The following is a 24,339-nucleotide window of genomic DNA, read 5'->3' as shown; positions in this document are numbered from 1 at the left end:
GGACAAGCTGAGACTGGAAGATGCATTTTCACACGCCGCTGTGCCGATGGCTGTTTACGGTCCTCCCTGTGGTGTGGGTCCTGTCACAGCCAGACTGAAAAATCTGTTGTCCTCTCCCCTCCTGTCCCTCCCAACCCCCCTTCCCATCCTTCCATCCCTCATTCCTCCTCCCCTATTCCCTCCCCTCCCCCATCCCTCCTCCCCCTCCTCCTCCAGTCCTCTCACCCCTCCCTCCTTTCATTTTTATTTCTTGAATGCTTTTACCCTGAAGCCAGCAGCCCTTTGCTTGCACACTTCCTGTAGGGCTTTGCCCCCAGGTGACTCTCTGGGATGACTAAAGTGGGGCAGCCTCAGGGTGGCTCATCTTGTGATCCTGGGACCATGTTGTGCTGATAAGTGAGCTCTTCTCCAGCCCAGGGAGGGAAAGAGAGCTGTAGGGTGAGGCCTGGAGCCAGTGGCAGCAGGAGGCTCTGGTTTGGTAGGAAAAGCCTTGGTTTCTGAGTCTGTCTGAACATGTGGATGGAGCAGCCCATGGATCCGACCCCAGCCCCCACCCTGGCCAGCCCGTGCCTGCCCACAGTGTCTGTCCTTCTTCTGCACGAGGCCCAGAAGGCAGGAGCCCAGCTGCTGCTTTGCAGACGGCGGCCACCACCATAATTGTGGGTGTTTTCCCAGGTTTCTGCGTCTGTGTTGTCACTGCGAGACCCTGGGCGATGGGGGGCGGGGTGGGGGGGTTGCCGGCATGCTTTCAAGCCCCCGACACCGCACGCCTTGTGATGTGCTCGCCCTCTGACCTGGCCAGTCCAGTGCTGGGAACCTGCCTTAAGGAACTGAGATGTGCACAGCCCCCTACCTCCCTGTTGTTTTTAACACCAAATGTCCAACTGCAAGGGATAGCTGAAATAAATTGAAGCAAATTCTTATGCTGAATCTTACTTCATCTTTAAAAGTATCTCAAAGCAGCGTATTTACTGAGCAAATGTTTCTAAACCATGGCGTTAATGAGAAAAGCATCACACCAGACACCCGGTGTGAGCTCCCCCCCCCATACACACTCAAAAGGCAAACAGCCAAAGGTGAGAAAACCATCCCAAATTGTGGGGGCAGATGACGTTGTTACGGCATGTATATCCACGACTTGGAGATGCAGCAGCTAGCATGTCTTGTTTCCAAAACCAGAAGAGGGGCAGCAGCGGGGAAAGCAGGTGCCCTTCCTGACAAAGACGGCTTCCATTCTACGAGGGGCTGGAGCCGGCGGGGTGTGACCTCTGCTGGCTGCTCCCACGAGGTGTCCTTCCACGCGAGGTGGGGTGGCCGTGGTGGGGCGGGCGGTTTGCATGGCAGCAGCACTGGATCAGCTGGTGGGGCTGCAGAACATGGACGGGCGTGGGAGCCCTGCCTCAGATCACCTGCCACATTAGCCAGCTCTCAGGCCATCCGAGCCCAGCTCTGCCAGGGGGACGTGGCCACTGACAGCCTGGGCTCTTCTGGGCCACACGTCTGTCTTGTGTGAGTGGGAACGGCTGAGGCGCCTTCCACCACCACCTTCCACGGGCACGAAGCTTTCTCCTCGAGTGCCAGGGAGCCCTGCTCCGGCCACCACACAAAATCCCTTTTCCCTGTTATTCCCTTGATCTAGATTGTGGGTGTTCCTGGTTTCTAGAGACGCACAGAGGAGCCCAAGCTGAGTGGGACACACACACCTGCTGGTTAGGTGATTGACTTTATCTTTGCCCGATAAGCAGCAAGACTGATAATATTCACTTTCGCCAGGCCGTCTTTCCGCCCCTACGCACTGCCCAGGCCGACGACAGATGGGAGGCACGTGTGTGTCCTCCCTGGGAGCGGACACGAGGGGCAGGAGTGCCCCGGGGGCTGTGGCTACTGCCGCCCCACCACAGTCTGGAGCTGGGAGGCAGGTAGGCCCTGAAGTCCTGGGATGGGGGGTGGAGGCGGGCAGGACCTGAAGTGAAGCAGCTGCCTGTCTGGACCCCGGGCCTCTCCACCCTCCCAGTCTGCTCCCCCAGAGGCTATCCCTGTTGGCAGGGCCTGCGGAGCCCACTTGGACATCCTGTGCTGCCGTGCCCCGTCCGTCCCTGCTGGCGCTGCTCACCCTGGTGTTGACTGTTGCTCGTCGTGGGTGCGGAAACCACGTGTGGGACCTCGAGCTCCTGAGAGCCGGTGTCACTCACCTGGTGTGCCTACTGCAGACTCCAGAATAACCGTGTGTGGCCTGAAGGGGTGGCCAGGAGGCGAATGGCAAACATGTTATAGCTCTAAGCTCACAAGTCTGTTTATATTAATTCAACAAGCAGTTACTCTGTTTTGAAAAGTGGGAACTTTGACTTTCCAGTTAGCTCCTGCCTTTGCAAATTATGAAATAAATATTTAAGCATGCCCTAAGGTGCTTTACGACTGATGCTGGAGAGGAAGGGTCTCCGGGTTCTGTGATTGCAGAAGTATTTATTGAGGGCCCAGGGCCTCTGGCAGACGGCTGTGCCTGCGCTTGGTGGGAGAGCTCCAGGCAGCTCCTTCCTGGGCCCCAGAGTAGCTGCTTCGTGTGACTCGTGAGGGAAGCAAGGTGCTTTCCTTGGGCATCACCCCCCCAGCCGTCATGTCTAAGCAGGTGTGTGGTGAGTCCCAAGTGCTGGGCCGGGGAAACAAGGAGTGGCAGGGAGCAGCGGGGAACTTTTCAGGGCACCAGGGACTGGGCCACGCAGGAGGGACGGCGGCCAGGACCACGTTGTAAGCGTCTCCTCTTGCTGGGGGAGAGGCTGGGTTACGGTAGTGATGGGCTTGCCAGCGTTTTCGAGCAGGCGTCCTTCCCAGGTCGGGGAAGCTGTGGGCACGGGACAAGAGAGCGTCTTCTCTCTTCTTCAGGCCGACAAACGGCGTCTTGGGCCAGGCGTGTGAGGGTGACAGAGACCTTGGGCCGGTCTCTGCGTTCCCAGGGCTACAGACATGGTGAAGGGCATGGACCTCGGCGTCCTCTTGGGTCCAGACTGGGTCCATCGAGGGACGGGAGAAAGTGTATGGTGACTTCTGGACCCCACAGGGTTCCTGTCTGTCCCCTCCCGTATCCCGGAGGACTGCTGTGAGTTACGGAAAAGGGAAGACAGGCCTTTACGTTTGCCCCGGTTTACTGAAGCACTGACATGTTCTCAGTTTGTTGGTGCTGCCTGGACTGCGGACTGTCCCCCGTCGTACAAGGGCTGCTGCTGGAGTGTGGAAACGGGACGCTCTTCCACCCCTGGTTTCTTCCTAGCGCACTGGTTGCAGATTGCTGTTGGGTGCTGGTTTTCCTGGCTCGACGCCGGGCTGCGGGCTCTGTGAGGCGGAGGCTCTGTCTGTCCTGGGCACGGTTGTGCTCAGGAGCTGTGGGTACAGAGTGGCCGTGCTGGTGTGTGAGTGACCATCCCCTGGCCTCCGGAGCAAACCAGGGTCCCCTGACAGGTCCCCGAGGTCCTGGTCGGGCTGAGAACCCGCCCACGACCCTACTCTTCTTCGCTTTTGTGTTGGGGTCCTCTCCGGTGCAGGTGGGTGTGTGCGGGTGACAGGCAGGGGCTCACACCTCGTGGAGACCTTCCCATGGTTCCTCCAGCCGCTCTACAGCGCTTAACCATTAATGCGTGGCTCACTTTTAAAGAAAACAGTTACACTAAGGGGATGGTTTGTTTTGTGTTTGAACCATTTAATGATTTTTAGCCTTTTATGTTTTCAGGTATTTTAAACTTCAGTTGACTTTACTTTTTCAGAGCAGTCCTAGCTTTATGGAAAAATTGAGCAGACATCACAGCAGAGTACCCATTGCCCCCTCCCCTCCCTGCACACTGCTGTCCTACTGTAACGTCTCATATTAATGTGTTAATTTGTTAGACTCGATGAGCCGGTATTGATACGTCATCAGCTGAAGTTCATCGTTCACATTAGGGCTCACTCTGGGTGTTGGGTTATTCTGTGGGTTTTCCCAAATGCATGATGTCACATATCCATCACACTACGTACAGGGGAAGCTCGCTGCCCTAGAAATGCCCCACGCTCGGCCTCTGCGTCCCTCCTTCCCCCCCAGCTCCCGGCCCCCACGGTCTGTACCGTCTCCATGGTTCTGCCTTTTCCAGAACGTCTGAGGGCTGGAGTCACACAGGACGTCGCCTTTTCCGACGGGCATCTTGCACTTGGCGATGCGCACTCCGGTTTTCTCTGTCGTTTCCGTGGCTTGTCGCTCATTTCTGTTTGGTGCTGAGTAATATCCCGTTGTCTGGATGGACCACAGCGTGTGGATCCATCACCCACTGATGGACGTCTGTGGTTGCGTCCGGGTTTTCGCAATTAGGAATGAAACTGCTATAAACATCCTTGTGCAGGTTTTCAGTTTATTTGGGTAAAACCAGGGAGTGTGTTTGCTGGATCGTATGGAGAGTATTTTTACTCTTGCCAGAAACCGGCCAATGGTTTGGCTGCACCATTCTGCATTCCTCGACTTTTCTCTTCGCGGTCTCATTGCCCTAGGTGACTGTACCCACAGCAGTACCCCTGCCCCGCATTTCCCAGCGCACCTCTCCCTCCCTCTCCCCTGGGAGGGTCCTGTCCCTAACCCAGTGCCGCTTCCCCACACATTCCAGTTGGATGGGAAAGCTCTCCCCTCTCCCCTGTGCTGGGCCAAGGACAAGGCATAGCCTTAACCCTACCTGCTTCATCCTTGTGATGTCCCCAGGGGTCTGCAGAAGTGAAGGAGGGCCACTCCTGGGACAGAGGGGAGAGCAGGTGGGGCTGCTGACTCAGCTCTTCACTCTGGGCCGAGGCTGATGGGCTCACTTCCAGGAGTCGGTCCCCCATAGAAGGAGCAAGTCTGTGCCTGTCAGCCTGCCTTCGTTTGCACCTGTCCCTAAAAAGCTGTGACATCATACATTTTCAAACTAAAGATGATCTGAGAAGGAGTCCCCACATGTGATGTCGTGTTTGACGTAGGTTAAAACAGTTCCTGACTCTGAACTGGCCTCCTCACCTGCGAGGGGGGCTGGGAGGCTGGCAGAAACCTGCCTCTTCTAAGGCTTTTGGTGCCATCCTCGAGACAGAACCGGTCGAACTGGACCTGGGCAGAGGGAGAGACAGGCAGGAGGGAAAGCCAGCACCTGCATCCACCTTTGTGCTCTGGCTTGTTCGGGAAAAAGTGGGGCTGATGTCTCTTTCGCCTCCTGTGAAAGATCTCTGGAAATAGAGGTAGAGAAAAAAAATATAATTTGAGTGAAAATGTGTAATAGGATGGCGGAAGGGCAGGTGGACATTTGCCTGAATCTAAGGGAGGTCTGCGGGCCTCCCTTAGTTGTTTGCTTTGTAGAAAATACGAGATTTAACATATTGCTTGACATAAAGAAGTTGTGACAATTTTGGTCTTGTACAAGGTATTTTAGGAACCAATGTTGGAATCTTAGGAATGGGATATTCTTTGTAACAAATTCTGTTTTTAAGATGGTTGGGAATTTTTGGGTAATGAAGTACATGTGCGATGGTTTCTGTGTAAAAAGTGATGTGGAAACTCTGCACAGAGCTGGGCTCTTCCTTCCCCATGCCTCCGGCCCTGGACTCAGAGGGGGCTGTGTGCTTTCATGCCTTTGCCGAGGCTCACTGGAACGTGGACAGATCCCGTGCTCACTCTCCCTCTTCTCGAGAGGCCATCTGCAAGTTTCCAGAGGCTCCTCAGCTCTCAGTTTAACAATCGTTTGCCTGTGGTGGAGGTATTCCTTACCTCATCGGCTCCCTTGTTATTCAGAATCGGCCAATGAACCAAGGGCATCCGCCACCCAAAGGCAGACAGACTTGCAGGAGACCCAGGGTCAGTGGGAAACACTGCATCAGTCCGTTTACAAAGCAGCTCCTCGAAAATGCCCTGAGCGCACTCATTGTGGGCCACATTCTAGTACTCCTCACCTCCAGCTACAAGTCCCAGATCAGCTGAACCCTGAGAAGGAGGGCAGGAGCTCCTGAGCCCAAGGAGCCTTGTGACAGCCGACTGATTGTCTGACTGGCCTCAGACAGGCAGCTGGCAAAACATCTTTCTGGGTGTGTCTACCAGGGTGTTTCTGGAAGACGAGTCAAGTAGACTGCCCTCTCCCATGTGGATGGGCCTCATGCAATCCCCAGTCCATTGGAGACCTGAATGGAATAAGAAGGTGGAGGAAGGGCAGATTCCCTTTTTGCTTGAGCTGGGACATCAGTGCCCTGGTTCTCGGGCTCTGGGGCTTGGTCTACCATTGGCTCCGCTGGGTCCCAGCTCACCGATGCAGATTGTGGGACTTCTGAGCCACTGCACGATACACCTCTCTCTGTACGTATCCATAACCTCCCCACAACGCACACACATCCTATCAGTCCGTTCCTCTGGAGGGCCCTGACCAACACACACGTGCATCAGGGATCTGAGACGCCTTCCTCCTGGAGAGGGGCTCACGCTGGGCGGTGTGCACGTGGCCACTTTCCATGGTGGGGGCCCCATCCCACCCCCTGAGGAGCACTTCTCAGGTCTCTGGACCTGCGCTCGCTGCCCACATATGTGTTTCCCGTGGATGAGGCACTCCTGGGAGGGGAACCGTAGCCCAGAACCCACAACAGGGGCACCCTCTGCTCCTTGCCCCCAGGGGTAGCCATTTGCTTCCTTCATTTCTACTGACCAGTTTCTACCAAAAAGTAATAAGCATCCAGTGTGATGACACTTTGGGTCAGCTTTAGATTTGCTAAAACGTTCTTGGAGGTGCTGTTAAATAAACCAGGGTAGCTGGACAAACAGGGTTAAGGTCAGTGTTGGACATTGGGTCTTGCCAGCATGATAAAGGTCAGAGGTTAGAAGCCCTGGGGCTGTAGGTTCCCTAAAGAAAGGAGGCCACCATGGTGTTGGGGAAGGACCCCCTCCAGCCCCTCTGAATATGCGATGAGGGGCAGTCTGGCCAGAGCGTGGTCAGGGCCCTCTGGCTGTGGGTTTTCAAGCCTTGCGCCCACATTCTGGGCCTGCCCTTGTGCACAGCCCTGCTGCCCTGAAGGTCACTGAGGACAGAGAGGCATTTTGTAAATCGGCTCATGCTTGGCGGCTGTAAGGAGAAATAGGCTGAAGTTGGCAGGAGTCTTCCCCACTCCTGTGATAATCTCTGCTGAGGACATTAACAGAAAATTGAAAACATTATTTTGTTCTTAAATACTAAGCTGGTGCGTTTTCTTTTCCGGCAACTAATTACATCTCACGGTGGAAGGGGCGGGCCCAGGTCACGCCCTGAACAGGGAGGGTTAATTAACTGTTGCCATAGAAGCTGGCTGGTCTTCAGGTTGGAATGGAGGGGAAGTCTGTGTGAGTGCGTGCATGTAATTGGGTCCTTGATAGCAGCGTTCAGTTTAATCGCTTACCGGTGGGGCTGGAACACTTCCTCGCTGGAAGCAGGTTAACAGCCTTAGTGTTGGAGCATTACATGTACATGTTGTTCAGGAAAACTGTCAAAACCAAGTTGTGCACAAAGAAGGATGATTAAGGAACTCAGAAACTGCCAACTTCATGCTGATATGCTTTTGCACGGAATTAATAGCGTTTTGAACAAAAAATTTGTATTATTTGGAAGTACAAGCTGGCTTTTGTTAAAGTAACTTTCTGACTTGCAATCAGGTAAATTTGAAAAATAGTTTCTCTGTACATGAATTGCTAGAAAGAACAGCTCTAACAAGCTGGAAAGTGTCCCGTTGACTGCGAACACCAGCGCAGCTCAAAACCCTAGAAATGCTAATGATTCCCCCGTGCCGGGAGTCCTCCCCGTGCCCCACGGGCTGTGGGGGTGGGTCGGGTCAGCAGCATCTGCCCCCCCACAGACGCTCCAGACTGTGCCGCCTCGTTGGCAGAATGAAATGGGGTTTCCCAGACACGGGGCTGGGTGTGTTATTTGGGGTGGGTGCCACTTACAGCAGAAACATGGTTGTTAGTGACCCGTGCGACCTGGCCGTATGGCCTCGGGCAGCCGGCCGCTACTGGGGCGGGGGGGGCACTGTCGGGCCTGCCTCACTTCAGAGGAGAAACACACCAGAAGGCTCTGCGTTTGTTTACAAGTCCAGATGGTGATGAAGTGGGAGCTCTGTCACTCAGGAAATAAGTGGGAATGATAAAGAATACTGTTTTCCGGCAGCTTCCTAGAGGTTAGCAATTCAACACCATTTTTTAAAAAGCATTTATTAAAATGTGAAGTTGGCTGGGATTATACTTTATATTGTTGTCAGGTGGGTAAAGAAGGCCCAGGACCCAACACTCAGACACAATGCTAGTGAAGAACAGTATGGACCCTACAAAAAATACTCCAGTATGAAGTTTTGTAAGCTATATAGCCCTTTGGGCAAGAAGAGAAAATATGGGGGTGGGGGATGCCCCTTCAAGTTTGACAGATTTCACCTCCAAGGAAGACAGAACATGTGTTATCAGTGTTTTGGACCTGGTGTGTTAGGATGGCCTCATGAGCACATAAGGCAGATGGGGAGGACAGGCCTTGGTGGAGCTGGAAGATACACTTTGCAGGCTAAGTACTGGAGACACAGAGGTGGTAAGTGAGCCCTAGTGGACCTGGAGCACAGGTGGGAGCACAGCAAAGCACCAGAGGCCCAGGACCTGGGGAAGGGCCAGGGACCCAATGGAGAAGGACCGAGGGCCAAGGACCCAGTGCAGAAGGGCCAGGGACCCAATGCAGAAGGACCGAGGGGGAAGGGCCACAGGATGGCTGCACCCCCATGAGACTGTGACAGGAAGACCAATCTCTTAATTTCATTGATTTTTTCTGTTGTTTCACTTTCATGGAATCACTGCCTGTCTGTATTATTGCCTTCCCTGTGTCTCCTGGGCTTATTTTGTGTGCTTTCTGGGCGTGTGAGGTGTGGGGCCCAGATGACAGCACCTGGTGTGGCACGCCCCCCTGAATGGTGTCCCACGCACTGTCCGGTGCTGTTTCGTTTTCACACTGGTCAGTGTTGGGTTTTTTCCCTTGGAGAAGAGTGTTATTCTCCAAGTGTTTGGAGAGTTTCCTGTGGTCTCTCCATATTGACCTCTAGTTTGAGCTCATGAATCAGAGAAATGGTCAGAAAACACACAATTTCTATTTTCAAGCACGCGTTGAAGTGTGCCATGGCCGGGAGTTGGTCCGTCCCGGCGTAGGTCCCGTGGGCACTTGAAGAGAGCGTGTGCTCCTCTGTTGTCTGCTCTGGAAACGCCCGCGGGGCCGTCGGTCGACGGCACTGCGGGGTCTTCCGTGTGGCTGGGCTTCTGCGGACTTGCGACGTCGGCCACAGACAGAGGGTGGAGGTGTCCCTGGACTCCCCCTTCAGCTCTCGCAGTGTTTGCTTGGCTGTGAGCTCTGTCCGTTGTGCCTCACACATGTTGCTGCTCTGTTGGGGTGCGCACGTGCAGGGCTGTCCCGGCGGGTTACTGTTCCTTGGCGGCAGCCTTGTGCCCCTTCGCCTGGCTCTCCTTTCTCGTTGTCAGCCGTTTCCGCTGCCTGCATGTGCTGAACGGTTGTGTGGTCTCACCTTTGACTTGCATCCTGCCTGCACCGTTACGTCCGTACCCAGGTGGGGCTCGTGACAACCGTCCGGAGGAGGCGTCCAGCTGGTCCGGGGGACTTGTCCGCCTCGTGGCCTCCGCTGACCCAATGGGGGCTCCTCACTCGCCCTTGCTGCCGAGTGTGGGGTGCGGCTGCATTTCTCTGTCGTGTTTGGATGGGGTGGAGCGGTCAGGGTCTGAAAGCCTTTCTTTTCAAGCTGCCCCTTTCTGGCCTTTGGGTAGCAGGTTCTTGTTGGTTTTCGTGGGTGACAGTTGGGGCTCAGGCACTGGACGGCTCCCAGGGCCCAGCCCCGCCCCCGGTCTGCCGCTCGTCCCTCAGCGTCTTCTCACACGGGTGTCAGGCTTGGAGTCCAGGGTCTCAGTGGAACTCAGCAGGAGGGGTGGGGAGATGCACGCCGCTCTTCTGGGAGCCGAAGTCCACACTTGTTTTTTTGTTGAATGGACGCCTTGTCTGCCTAAGTGGGGAGCCCTGTTTTCCCCTCCTTCTCTGCCTCCCGACTTCCGGGCTGGTGCTGGTCCCTGAGCCTTGGTCTGGTCAGCCACGCACCGCACCCAGAGCGCCCGCTTGCCCGTGGACCTGGACCTGGGGACACAGATGCTGAGTAAGCCACATCCAGGCTTGCAGGAGGGAACGTGCCCTGGGATCGGGTCGGCTGGGGCTTGAAGACAAGCTCTGGGAGGAGAGGGGCTGTTGCTGCTCCAGTTCTCTGAGCCAGTGGTGAGAGCAGAGAGGGACGCGGGCAGCACCTTTGTCCTCTTGCTCGGGCCTTGCCTGCGCCTACTGTCCCTGGGTCTGTGCTTACATCCTTCACACACGCAGACGCATGTGGTGGTTGTCTTTCCTGGCCCAGAACTGCAGGCTGGCCAGCGTCCAGTGGAGGGCTTGGCCTCCGGAGCTCTGGGCTCCTGAGCAGCACCCAGCCCTGCTCCACACCCCCCTGAATAAACGGCCTGGGGTCAGGCCCCCCTGCAGGCAGAGGTGTGGGCTGGCGACCACGTGCAGCACGCAGCCCGCTGCAGGCCTGCGTCTAGAGAACCATCCTCAGAAGAGGTCCGCTGCCATTTCTGGTGTGGGTTCACCTTGAGGCTGCCTGCCAGTGAGGGTGAGCTGGTCATGGGGCAGATGCCTGTACTGGGGCTCAGTTTCTAGTGTGGGGGAGCCCACCCCATCCCAGGCCCTGAGCCACATCCCGGCAGCAGCTTCGGACCTCCCAGCTGCAGCGCTCAGCACCCTCCCCTGGGACCCCCCGAGCATGCCGAGCCCCTGGCTGTCTGCGACGGGCCCAGCATATGCAGTGTCTGAAGGCGTGTCCGTCTCTCTCACTAGTCTCATGGTTTGTTCAGGCCAAGGAGTTCAGTGAGCATCTGCTGACCATGTAAGGTTCAGAGAGGCCAGGTTCCAGCCAGGAGCACACTGGCTGTCAGCAGCAGCCCAAACCCTTCTGCACGATGAAGGAGCAAAAGCAATTGCAGGGCGGTGTGTCTACAAGACCCTTTTCTGTAAAACACGGAAAGTACAGACAGCCACTGGTGTGCGTGTGTGATAGGTACTGCCAGCCGTCGGTGGTCACACCTGCGGAGCAGAGCAGAGTATATTCATATGTTACAAATACAATCTTAAAGTCACCTTTTCTCAAAAATCCTGGCCCTTGGTGTATCAGTGTGGGTGAGAAATGATGGTAACTCGCTTGATGGTATAATTGATGGATTGATGGGCTGGGCCATGAGCTGCTACCTGTCACGCCTTGGCCGACGGCTGGCCCTGGCCCTGGCTCTGAGGACCCCGTCCTCTTCCTGCTTAGCTCCTGTGCCTGCCCCGAGAAGGGGCAACGCCTGCCGGCCACTGGTCTCCAGCTTGGAAGCCCTTTGAAGCTGTCAGCGTGTTCCGCCCTCACAGGGGTGGCGTGTGGGCCTGTGGGCAGGCAGCAGGGGCAAGGGGGCTTGGTTGCTGCTCTGGGGTTCCTGTAACTTAAAAGAACTGCACATTTTGGAGGACAAATGAAGAGGAATTATTTGACAGGCCCTCACGGGAGCTCTGTTGCCTGCAGACCACTCTGCTCCTTTCTCTGTTTCTCTGACCCAGCTTTTCCGCTCAGGCTTCCTGGGCTGATTTCCTTCTAATCAGTCCATCTTTTGTTCCGAAGGCACATGAATGAGGAAGGGCCAGTGTTGACACGCAGACTGTTTCGTGGGTGCCCATGAGAGTTCTCACCACCACTGGGAAGCAGCGAGGTTGGACCCCAGCCCAAACAGGACTTCTTGGGGTGGGGCGCGCCCAACACGGACACACCTGTGTGGACCCGCGGCTGGGAGTAGACACGCCAGTGGTGGGCTGCCCTGGAAACCCCTCCATCTGGTCGCAGAAGCACTTTCCTTGGGGAGCCCCACTTCAGAAACAAAGAGGCGTGTGCATGCGTGTGTGCGTGTAGAAAAGAGAAAAAACAAATGAAACACACTGTCTCTCTGACATGAGGAAATGCTTTCTTCAGGGTTTCCAAACGTCACCTGCCTGTTTCCTTCCTGTCAACTTCTAAAAATCTTACTTGAGGGTAAACTCCTCACCGCTGATGAATGAATTCGTCTGGCCTCTGCTGTATCCCGCCACAGCCTCCTCAGGGTAAAGCATTCTGTGCACCCCTCACGATGCCCTCCGGGCAGGTGGGTGTGGCCGGGTGGCTCCCTGGGAACCTGCAGCCCCTGGGGCATCAGGAAGGGGTGGGCAGGAGTCTCCCTTCACCTCCACGAACACCTTGGGACTGTCAGAAGAACACCTTTTCCCTGGTTCCGGCCCTGCACCCTCCGCTCCCCCCTTTCTCTCCGTCACTAACCCAAAATAGAGTGATTCACTTTCTCTACCGAGTACTGAACATATCTTCGGTCACACTGAACTGCTAGCTGGCAAACACCTTCCTTCATGGGTGCTTATTTCTGATGAACCTAGACAAAGAAGAGAGTCTCTGATTCACAGGTGGAAGAGAGGACAACTGGGTGAGTGCAGGGGGTCCTCGAGGCCCGCCTCCCGCCCCCGTGGAAGCTCCTGGCATCTGGAGCCCTGCTGGGGTTGACGCCTTCCTGTGTGGGAGCGGTGGGAACACGGGGGCATGAACGTGGCCAGGTAGCCGCGTCCCTGTGCTACAGAAACCCCCACCCCCGCCCTGGACTCCCCGAAGGTGCTTCTGGAGCCAGGGCAGCTCGAGGGCCCACCTCCCTCTCAAGTGGCCCCAGGGCTTCCCATTCCTGGTGCAAATTGTTTTGCTCATCGTACCCATATACGTCTTTCCCTGGTCATGTGTAATCCATTATAAAATCCATACTGTGTAATATTAAAGGAAGTCATGGTCACTGGCTGCCCCCTCCCTGAGCCCACCCCAGGGACACTTGGGGACCAGGCTGGAATGCTTCCTTGAAGGCCTGAAGGGGACATGTAATGCTGTCACCCAGGAGAATCTTGTGGATTTTGTTCAGGTTTTCTTATTGTGGTAAAATGCTCATAAAATTTACCATCTTAACCATTTTCTAGTGTAGGACTCAGTGGGAAGAAACGTACTCCTCTGGTTGTGCCGCCAGCGCCGCCACGCACCTGCTCTTTTTATCGTGAAAACCTAAAACTCTGCCCCCATGAAACACAACCCGCCTGCCCCGGCACCACCCCCCTGCTGTGTGACTCTGACTCCTCTAAGGACTTCTAGGCAAGGAACCTGCTGTGTTTGTCTTTTTGTGCCGCCCCCTCCCCCCAGCCCAGTGCCCTCCAGGTTCCTTTTAAAGGCTGAGTAACATCCCCTTGTGTGAATAAATCACCTTTTGGGTTGCTTCCACTTTTTGGCTATCACGAATAATAATGTTATGAACATTTCCCTAATTGTTAGTGATGTTGAGTGTTTTGTGGCCATCTGTGTATCTTGTCTGGAGAAATATATTTCCAAATGCTTTGCCTTTTGTTGTTGTTGTTGCCATAACCACAGCTGTGTTCTTTTTTTTTTTTAATTTTATTTTATTATATTATGTTAATCACCATACAGTACATCCCCAGATTTCCTGGNCTTGTCTTTCATTTCACCTGTCAGAACCCTTGAGCATTTCTCACCTGGCAAGTCTAGTGGTACAAACTCTCTCAGCTTTTATTTATCTGGGAATGTGAGTTTCTCCCTCACTTTGCAAAAACAGTTTGTTGGATTCTTAGTTGACATCAGCCCCCTGCCTCCTGGCCTCCAGTTTCTGATGAGGAATGTTACTGACAGATTAATGATAATGAGATGAAGATCCCCTGATAATCTGTACGACCACCTTGTGTGACTCACTTCTTGCTACTTTCAAGACTCTGTCTTTGTGAAGTTTGATTATAATGTGCCTCAGTGTGGACGAGTTCATCTTAGAGTTTGTTGAGTTTATTGGATGTTTACATTCATGCATTTCATCAAATTTGGAAGTTTTCAGGCATTATTTCTTGAACTAATCCCTCTTCCCCTTTCTCTTTTCCTTCTGAGAATCCCATGATGCACATGTTGGTTTCCTAAATGGTGTCTCCAAGTTTCTTTAGGTTCAGTCACTGTTCTTCAAACTTTTCCTTTCTGTTCCTCAGACATGATAACTTTAATTGTCTTAGATTCGAGTTCACTGATTCTAACTATTCATATCTAACAATGAATTCCCCCTAGTGATTTTAGAATAGTTGCATTATAATATTTTCAGGTGTATGACTGTGATTCAACAATTATAATACATTATTAAATGGTTACCACAATAAGTGTAATTACCATCTGTCACCATAAAAAGTTATCAGTATTATTGACTGTATTCCCTATGCTGTACTTTTCATCAGTGTGACTTGTTTATTTTACAACTGGAGGTTTGTAATCTTAATCCATGTCACCTCTTTCACCCTGTCCCCCACCCTCTCCCCTCTGGCAACTACCAGTTTTTCCTCTGTATTTAGGACTCTATTTCTGGTGGTCGTGGTGGTGTTGTTTGTTTTGTTTTTAAGATTCCACATGCAAGTGAAATCATATGGTATTTGTGTCTGACTTATTCACTTAGCATAATGCACTCACGGTCCATCCACATTGTTACAAATGGCAAGAGTTCATTCTTTTTATGGTTGAGTAATATTCTGTACATATACTCACCACATCTTCTTTATCCATTCATCCATCAAAGGACACTTGGGTTGCTTCCATCTGGCTACTATAAATAATGCATACGGGTTTATAAATAAACATACGGGTGCCTATATCTTTTCAAATTAGTGTTTTTGTTAATTTGTATGTATGGTATAAGATAGTAGTCTAGTTTCATTCTTTCGCATATGGCTATCCAGTTTTCATGGCCTATTTATTGAAGACAGTGTCCTTTACCTAGTGTATACTCTTGCCTCTTTTGTCATAAATTAATTGACCATATATGTGTGGGTTTATTTCTTGGCTCTCTACTCTGGTTTATTGGTCTGTGTATCTGTTCTTATGCCAACACCATACAGTTTGGTTTACTACAGCTTTGTAATCTAGTTTGAAATCAGGGGGTGTGATGCTGCCAGCTTTGTTCTTCTTCCTCAAGATTTGGGGTCTTTTGTGATTCCATACAAATTTTAGGGTTGTTCTATTTCTGTGAAAAATGCCATTGGAATTTTTGGTGGAATTGCATTGAATCTGTAGATTGCTTTAGGTAGTATGGTCATTTTAACAATATTAATTCTTCCCATCAATGAGCATGGAATATCTTTCCATTTATTTTTGTCTTCTTCAATTTCTTTCATTACTGTCTTATAGTTTTCAGTGTACAGGTATTTCACCTTCTTGGCTAAGTTTATTCCCAGGTGTTTTACCCTCTTGGTTGCAAGTCTAAACGGGACTGTTTTCTTAATGTCCCTTTCTGCTACTTTGTTATTAGTGTATAGAAACGTGACAGATTCCTGCATATTGATTTTGTATCTTGCAATTTTATTGAATTCATTTATTCTAATAGTTTTTTGGTGGAGTCTTTAGGGTTTTCTATATATATTATCTTGTAATCTGCAAATAGTGACAGTTTTACTTCTTCCTTCACTATTTGGATGTCCCTTATTTCATTTTCTTGTCTGACTGCTCCATCTGGGACTTCCAGTTGAATGGACATCCTTGACTTGTTTCTTAGAGGACAAGTTTCCTACTTTTCACGATCGAGTATAATGTAAGCTGTGGGTTGTCATATATAGCCTTTATTATGTTGAGGTATATTCCCTGTACACATACTTTGTGGAAAGTCTGTATCATAAGCAGAAGTTGGATTTTGTCAGATGCTTTTTCTGCATCCATTCAGGTGATCGTATGATTTTTACCCTTCATTTTGTTAATGTGGTCATCACATTGATTTGCAGATACTGAACCTTCCATGTATCCCTGAAATGAAACTTGATCCTTTTAATGTATTGTTGAATTTGGTTTGCTAATATTTTGTTGAAGATTTTCATATCTATGTTCGTCAGACACAGTGGTCTCTAATTTTCTTTTTTTGTAGTGTCTTTGGTTTTGGTATTGGGGTAATGCTGGTCTGAAGAATGAATTTTGAAGTTTTCCTTCCTCTTCTATTTTTTGAAAGAACTTGTGAAGGACAGGTATTAACTCTTCTTCAAATGTTTGGTAGAATTCACCTGTGCCATCTGGCCCTGGACTATATTGTTTGTCAGGAGTTTGATATCCAATTCAGTTTCATTACTAGTAATGAGTATGTTCAGATTTTCTATTTCCTTCTTGATTCAGTCTTAGAAGATTGCTATGTTTCTAGGAATTCATCCATTTCTTCTAGATTGTCCAATTTGTCAGTATATAATTTTTCTATAGCAATCTCTTATTGGATTATTGGATTTCTGTGATGTCAGTTTTAAATTCTCATTTCTGATTTACTTGAGTCTCTCTTTCTTGATGAGTCTGGCTAAAGGTTTCTTAGTTTTGTTTGTCTTATCAAAGAACCAGCTCTTAGTTTCATTGATCTTTTCTATTGACATTTTGGTCTCTACTTCATTTATTTTCACTCTGATCTTTATTACTTCCTTCCTTGTACTAACTTTGGGCTTTTTTTACAGTCTTTTTTAGGTGTAAGGTTAGATTGTTTAAGACTTTTCTTGTTTCTTGAGGTAGGCCTGTATCTATAAACTTCCCTCTTAGAACTGCTTTTGCTGCATCCTAAAGAATTTGAACGACTGTTTCCATTTTCATTTGTCTCCAAGAACTTTTTTTATTTCCCCTTTGATTTCTTTGTTGACCCTTTGTTCGTAGCATGTTACTTAGCCTTCACATGTTTGTGGTTTGTTCCAGATTTACTTGCATTTGATTTCGAGTAATGCCATTGTGGTCAGAAAAGATGGGGGTGCCTGGGTAGCTCAGTCGTTAAGTGTCTGCCTTTGGCTCAGGGCGTGATCCCAGGGTCCTGGGATTGAGCCCCNTGCCTGGGTAGCTCAGTCGTTAAGTGTCTGCCTTCGGCTCAGGGCGTGATCCCAGGGTCCTGGGATTGAGCCCCGCATCGGGCTCCCTGCTCTGCTGGGAGCCTGCTTCTTCCTCTCCCACCCACCCTGCTTGTGTTCCCTCTCTCGCTGGCTGTCTCTCTCTCTCTGTCAAATAAATAAACCTTTTTAAAAAAGAAAAGATGCTCGATATGATTTGAAACTTCTTAAATTTATTGAGATTTGTTTTATGACCTAATGTGATCTATCCTGGAGAATGCACCATGTGTGGTTGATAAGAATATGTATTCTGCTGCTTTGGGATGGAATGTTCTGCGTGTATCTGTTAGGTCCATCTGGTCTAATGTGTCATTCACAGCCACTGTTTCCTTATTGATTTTCTGTCTGGAAGATCTATCCATTGATGCAAGTGGAGTGCTAAAGTCCCCTACTATTACTGTATTACCGCCAGTTTCTCCCTTTAGGTTTGTTAATATTTGCTTTATGTATTTAGTTGCTTTGGGTTGCATACATATTTGACTGTTACATCCTCTTGTTGGAGTGATCCTTTTATCATATGTAATGCCTTTTTTGTCTTGTTATAGTCTTTGTTTTAAAAGTCTAGTCTGGCCAATATAAGTTTTTCCATCCCTTCATTTTTGATCCGTGTGTCTTTAGATCTGAAGTGAGCCTCTTATAGGCAGCATATAGATGGATCTTGTTTATCCATTCACCTCATGGCTTTTGATTGGAGCATTTAATTATCAATAGGTTATGTACTTATTGCCATTTTGTTCATTATTTTCTGTTTTTTTGTAGTTCTCTGTTCCTTTCTTCTTCTCTTGCTTTCTTGTGATTTGATGACTTTCTTTAGTATTATGCTTGGATTTCTTTCTCTTTATATTTTGCATATCTACTTATAGGGTTTTGGTTTGTGGTTATCATGATATTCATATATAACATTTACATACAGCAGTCTATGAAGTTGATGGTTGCTTAAGTTCAAATACACTCTGAAAGCATACTTTTTTACTTCTCCCCTCTACAATTTATGGATATGACATATTTTTGTGTGTGTCCCTTAATTTTTATAGATATAATTGATTGTACTACCTTCGTTTTTGTTTTTTTTTTTAAGATTTTATTTATTTATTCGACAGAGATAGAGACAGCCAGCGAGAGAGGGAACACAAGCAGGGGGAGTGAGAGAGGAAGAAGCAGGCTCATAGCTGAGGAGCCTGATGTGGGGCTCGATCCCATAACGCAGGGATCACGCCCTGAGCCGAAGGCAGACGCTTAACCGCTGTGCCACCCTGGCGCCCCACTACCTTCGTCTTTTAATATTCAGACTAGTTTTGTAAGTGATTGATCTATCTTTACTATATGTTTGCTTTTATTTGTGAAATTTTTCCCTTTCAAAATCTTTGTACTTCTAGTTATGGCCTTCTCTCTTCTGCTCACGGAAGTCCCTTTAACATTTCTTATAATGCCAGCTTAGTGGTTATGAACTCTTAACCACTAAACTAAACTGCCTCCCTATGAGCTCTTAATTTTCCTTTGTCTGGGAAACTCTATCTCTCCCTTAGTTCTGAATGGTAGCCTTGCTGGGTAGAGTATTCTTGTTGTAGGTTTTTTTCCTTTTGGCACTTTGAAAATGTCATGTTACTGCCTTCTGGCAAAATTTCTGCTGAAATATCAACTGATAGCCTAATGGGGTTTCCTTTGTATGTAGCTAGTAGTTTTCCTCTTGCTGCTTTTAAGATTCTCTCTTTAACGCTGCCATTTTAATTATTATATGTCTTGGTGTGCACCTCCTTGGGTTCATCTTTGGGGCTCTCTGTGCTTCCTGGACCTTGTTCCTTACTCAGATTAGGGAAGTTTTCAGTTGCTATTTCTTCAAATAGGTTTTCTGTCCCTTTCTCTATCTCCTCTCCCTCTTAGACCCCATACTGTGAACGTTAGACACTTAGTGTTGTCCCAGAGGTCCCTTAACCAGTCTCATCTTTCCATTCTTTGTTCTTTTTGTTTTTCGGCATGGGTGCTTTCCATGTCTGTCCTCCGGACCACTGATCCGCTCTGCGTCCTCTAATCTGCTATTCATTTTCTCTGATGTAATTTTCATTCTAGTTATTGTATTCAGCTTTTTTTTATGTATTTTCTGTCTCATTCTTGAATGAAGTTCTCAGAGCGCATCCACTCTTCTTTCAAGTCTGGTGAGTATCTTCATGACCATTACTTTGAATTATTTATCAGGCAGGTTGTTTATCTACATTTCTTTAGGTCTTTTTCTGAGGTTTTGTCTGATTCTGTGTTTATGTATTAGGTCCACCAACTATGTCTTCTGGTCTTGAAAATAGCCTCCCATAAAAGGTGTCCTTTGGGGCCACCAGAACCATGTGCTTCAAGGTTGTCCCCTGTGTGGCCTGCATGCCCCCTCCTGTTATGACTGGGCCATGACTGCTGGGAGTATGGTGGTAGGTGGAGCTGACTCCCCTCCTTGGGGCAAGAGTCCCTCTGGAGGGGTGTCAGTCCCAGCTGGGGCTGCCCCCCTGGGTGTGGTAGGTGGGGGCTGCTTGGGAGGGGCGCCTGCCAGGGCAGGTGAGGCAGTACTAGCAGGTTAGCTGGAGATGCCAGAAGTGGGCCCTGGCCAGCTAGGCGGAAGGAGGACAAGAACAGGAGCCCATCCGCACTTCCACTCCCAGAGAAAGCGTGTGCCCCTCCAGCACATGCCCGAAAATCATCAGTAAATCTGCTTCACATATACTCCAGACAATTCTCAATCTGCTGTCTCTATGCTGCCTCTGGAGCCAAGTGCTATAGTACACTAGCCCTTTAAGAGCAGAGTCTCGATTTCCTCTAGCCCTTCCTCTCCTGGAATTAGGCCCCACTGGTTTTTAAAGCTCCCAGGGGTAAGCCTTGCTGATTTTCGAAGCTAGACATTATGGGGACTTACTTCCTGGTGCAGGTCCCTCGTGCTCGGGGTGCCCATGGGGCTTGAGCCCCTCAGTCCTCAGGGAGGACCTCTGCCCCTGTGATATCCCTCCCACTTGTGGGTCATCTGCCAGGAATGTGTTTCCTGACTCAGTCTTTGCCCCTCCTGCCCTTCTTGCTGTGGCTTTTTCTTTCTGTCCTTGGCTGTGGAAGAGCTGTCCCATTGGCCTCAGGATGTTCACAGGTTGAGTTGCTTTTTATGTGATGGATGCCCTGGTGTGTCCCTGGGAGGAGGGGTGCTCGGATCGTCCTACTGCACCACCTTACCCCACAGTCTCAAGGCATTTGTGTTAAAGTCTGTCTAGTAGATCTGACCTCGGGTCTTTTTTAGGAACAGATTCTGTTGAATTCTATTTTTCCTTTCAGCGGACAGACTCTCCTGTTTCTGTGTGTGCCTCGTGATTTTCTGGCTGACCACCGGACATTAGAATCTCATGATGGAGTAACTCTGGAAATCAGATTCTCCCCCTTCCCCAGGGTTTGCTGTTTTGTTGTTGTCATACTTGTGATTGCTGCGGGCTGTCTCTGTGCCGAGGATCAGCCTGAGGTGTAAACTGAGTGTCTTCTCAGGTCTTCTCTGAGCCTTTCCTTGGGCATGCACAGTCCCTTCCTAATTTCCACGTATGCAGCTGTTTTTGAGTGTCCTAATGTGTGGCTCCCAAAAGGGGAAAAGTGAAAAAGAAAAGGGGGATAAAGGGGCGCTCGCCCTCTCGATGCCCTTGAAGTCACTCGAGCTGGAGCTGGAGGGGCAACGGCACGGGCCGCCAGCCTCTGTGTCTGCACCTGTGTGATCAGAAGCAGCCGTCAGTGATGAGAGCATAGGCTCCTGCTCTTTGGAGGACGGNGACGGCACGGGCCGCCAGCCTCTGTGTCTGCACCTGTGTGATCAGAAACAGCCGTCAGTGATGAGAGCATAGACCCTTGCTCTTTGGAGGACGGGGCCCTTTCTGCCCACCTGGCGTCTGCGGGCTGCTCCAGAAGCAGGTGCACAGCTGCCTGCCGCATGGCTGGGTAGCTGCGACTGCGCTAAGAGCTAGAAGAGACCAAACCGACTACTTCCCCTGGACAGTTGCAAGGCTGCAGCAGACTCCACGGTCCCCAGATAGTCCCATCAGACAGATTCTGCCCATGCCGTCATGGCCCAGGTGGGGAGAGATTCCTAGAGCTCCCTNGGAGTTCCCTGCTCTGCCCTCTCCCAGGATCCAGTCAGGCCCTTTTAAACTTTCCATCTATTGTTAATTCTCTTTATTGCAGTCTCTATTTCTGCCTCTTCACCTTTCGGTCATTTTGTTGGTTGCCTACGGGTAGTTTTGCCAACTTTAGGGAGGCAATTGGACTTGAACTATTGGGGCCAGCTGAAAGGATGCCAGGATTATTTGTGGAGTCAGGGAAACAACTCAGAAAGTTACTCCAGCATATCATCCTGGAGGTTGACATTTCCCAAAAAAAGTGAAGTGTGATGAAACCAACCCATAACGCCTAGGCATGTGGGTGAGGCTCGTAGGGAATTAGCTGAAGGACGTGACGTCCTTTTGGTGCGCGAGTTTTGCGGGATCCCCGGCCCATCCGAGGAGCCGCTGACAGGTCAGCAGCAGAGAGGCAGACTTTGCCAGGCACGGCAGCCTCCGCTCACGCGCGTTGCGGTGCCCTTCGGTGTTTTCCCGCACCTGTGCCACCTGTCCTGACCGCCCCCTGTGCTGTTTCAGAGGAGGCCGAGCACTGCAGCTTCGGGGCCGGCTCGCTGTCGCGTCGGAGGAAGGCGCTGGCGCTGCGCGAGGACGGCCCCCGCCGGCGCGCACACCTGCACATCGGCCTGCCGCACGACTTCCGCCCCGTGTCGTCCATCATCGACGTGGACATCCTGCCCGAGACGCACCGCCGCGTGAGGCTGTACAGGCACGGCTGCCAGAAGCCGCTGGGTTTCTACATCCGCGACGGCACGAGTGTGCGCGTCGCCCCGCAGGGGCTGGAGAAGGTGCCCGGCATCTTCATCTCGCGCATGGTGCCGGGCGGCCTGGCCGAGAGCACGGGGCTGCTGGCCGTGGACGATGAGGTCCTGGAGGTGAACGGCATCGAGGTGGCGGGGAAGACGCTGGACCAGGTCACGGACATGATGATCGCCAACAGCCACAACCTCATCGTCACGGTCAAGCCGGCCAACCAGAGGAACAACGTGGTGCGCGGTAGCCGCGCGTCGGGCAGCTCGGGCCGCTCTTCGGACAGTGCGGCCAGCCGCCACAGCCTGCCCACCGCCCCCGCGCTGCTGCACCTGCAGCCCGACGACGCCGACAGCGACGACGAGCCCGACGTGGTGCTCGAGGGCGTCCTGGTGGGCGGGAGCGCTGAGGAAGGTCGGTGGCCGGCACGCAGAGATTGGCCCCCAAACCTACACGAGGTGGGGCCGCAGACAGTGAGCTTCGGATTATTTCAGAGGGCAGGGGGCTGTTGAGCTCCCCAGCACCCCCGGGGGAAACAGCGGTTGGGAATCAATCAGGGCCGGGGGGGGGGGGGGGGNGGGGGTGTTGAGCTTCCCACGGGAAAAGAGCAGTGTGGCTGGGGACCAGGGCCAGGCGCGCAGGTGGCCGGAGGTGGCCCGACTTCAGCCTCTGAGGGCAAAGGCCGGCTCTGCCCGGTTGGAAGGGGACCCTCAGCGACACTGTTGTGACCCAAAAAGCCAAAGTTTACTGTCTTTTCCTGTGGACTGATTGAGGGCAAATATTGGCATATTGTCAGCAGAAAGGATGATAGCCCTGCCACACACCTCCAGTCACTTGGATGTAGAGTCTCTGTTATCTCTGTTTTCAAATAAAAATCAGTAAGTTCCACACGACTTGTTAACATTAAATTCATTGTCACTTGCCTTTGATCTTCCAGCAATATTTATATATTTAGTAATTTTAAATGTTTATTCATGTTTGATCCAATTTTATATGTAGCATATTTTGTTTGAATCCAATGTCGAGGAGAAAATATTACGCTTATACTTTGAGAATTTTGACCAAATAAAGTTTTCATATAAATGCAGGTAAAAATATTTTTCTAGGATGCCTTTTGGGGGGAGAGCGTACAGCTGCTTCTCCTGTGGTCCAGCACCCCCTGCTGGTCAGTGGCGAAACTGTCCTGATTTATGGCTGTCAGGCCACCACTAGCCAATGGAAAACAGTATCTCAACAACTTCATTTTTCCTGAATTAATGCATGACGTGTAAAAGCCAATTATTTTTCTGTTGGAAACTATTTATTGGGCGGAAATAGTTTTTATTGGGTAGTTGTGTCCTTCGCCTACATTTGACTTTGTTATTTGTATGCCGGGGTCCTGTTGGTTTTGTTCCTCGGCGCAGGGAAGACCAAAGCTGCTCTCCCTTTGAGGTCTGGGGTGAGAGTCCAAATACACCCAAATTTATGGGCTCCAGTGAACTGTATGAGCATCTTTTCTGCACCCAAACAGTCAGAAGTGTTTTTTGGTTTTTTTACTACAATAAGTCTTCTAGAACCAAAACTCTAATGCTAGTCACTATCACAAATGAAATGTTCTTTTACTAAGTTATTGCTGGTTATTGAATATCTTGTTGAGTAACTGGATCTGTAACCGAGAAGGAAAGTTATATTTCTTACCAGTTTAAGTTAAGCAAATGTGAATAATTTTTTAAAGAAAAAAAAAAGGAAACCTCTTCTGAGACTTGTATGCTGTTGTTCATAATTTCAGGAGTTCTGGATTTCTTGGAACAGCTGTTTGAGTGTATTTTTGTACCCATATCTTTACTTCTGCCATTTTCCTCTTTAAAAAACCATGTTGTATTACACATTAAGGTTTTCTTGGTTTTATATATCAAAGAATAAAAACTTTTCCTTTACATTTAATATTTTTCACTTGTGTTCTAAATACTGGAGAGATTAGAACTGTTAGTGACGAGCAGAAACTTGCCCCCCAGAATGGAGTGCCTCTAATATTTACCAAGTGCCTGTCATGTGCCATATTTTTTCACTTAATCGTCACACATGCTCCATGAGGCAAGAAGCATTATCCGCATTTTACAGAAGAGAAAATGGGCTCGAACTCAAGCATGTAGTAGGTCATTTCAAATAACTAAATTATAGTTGTTATTTGATGGGAGATGGAGGTGTCTTAGGTCTAGAAACTGCTTTTTAAGTCCTTTTGGAAAAGGTTTTCTAAATACTTACTTACTTATACAGCTCTTCCTAAGTGTACCCAGGTTTGCAAAATCAGCGTGCATGCTTTCTCCCTCTGACATTACAGACAATGCATGTAGTGTCATGATCCACTCATTCAGTCCTTGCAGATGTGATGGTGATAGCAGCAAGCACCAATAATTCCTGGAAGAAATATGCTTTCTACAGGCATT

At 50.2% G+C, this 24,339-nt stretch overlaps 1 protein-coding gene and 1 long non-coding RNA gene across 2 annotated transcripts in view; one reads left to right on the top strand and one right to left on the bottom strand.

The window, feature by feature from the left end:
• LOC105238131 overlaps positions 1-4,532 on the bottom strand; it is a 10,969-nt gene extending 6,437 nt beyond the window's left edge. Inside the window, exon 1 of the long non-coding RNA XR_004620209.1 lies at positions 4,093-4,532. This is a non-coding gene — a long non-coding RNA (uncharacterized LOC105238131). The remainder of the gene's footprint in view (positions 1-4,092) is intronic.
• PARD6G (par-6 family cell polarity regulator gamma) overlaps positions 1-22,425 on the top strand; it is a 91,227-nt gene extending 68,802 nt beyond the window's left edge. The window contains exon 3 of the mRNA XM_034642222.1: positions 21,683-22,425. Within this exon, the coding sequence (XP_034498113.1) occupies positions 21,683-22,425 (743 nt within the window). The remainder of the gene's footprint in view (positions 1-21,682) is intronic.
• The last annotated feature ends 1,914 nt before the right edge of the window (positions 22,426-24,339 follow it).

Source organism: Ailuropoda melanoleuca, chromosome 14 (genome assembly GCF_002007445.2).
Source record: "Ailuropoda melanoleuca isolate Jingjing chromosome 14, ASM200744v2, whole genome shotgun sequence".
Lineage (NCBI taxonomy): Eukaryota > Metazoa > Chordata > Mammalia > Carnivora > Ursidae > Ailuropoda > Ailuropoda melanoleuca.
Note: the sequence above shows the minus strand (reverse complement) of the source record. Positions and strands in the feature narration are given on the sequence as shown.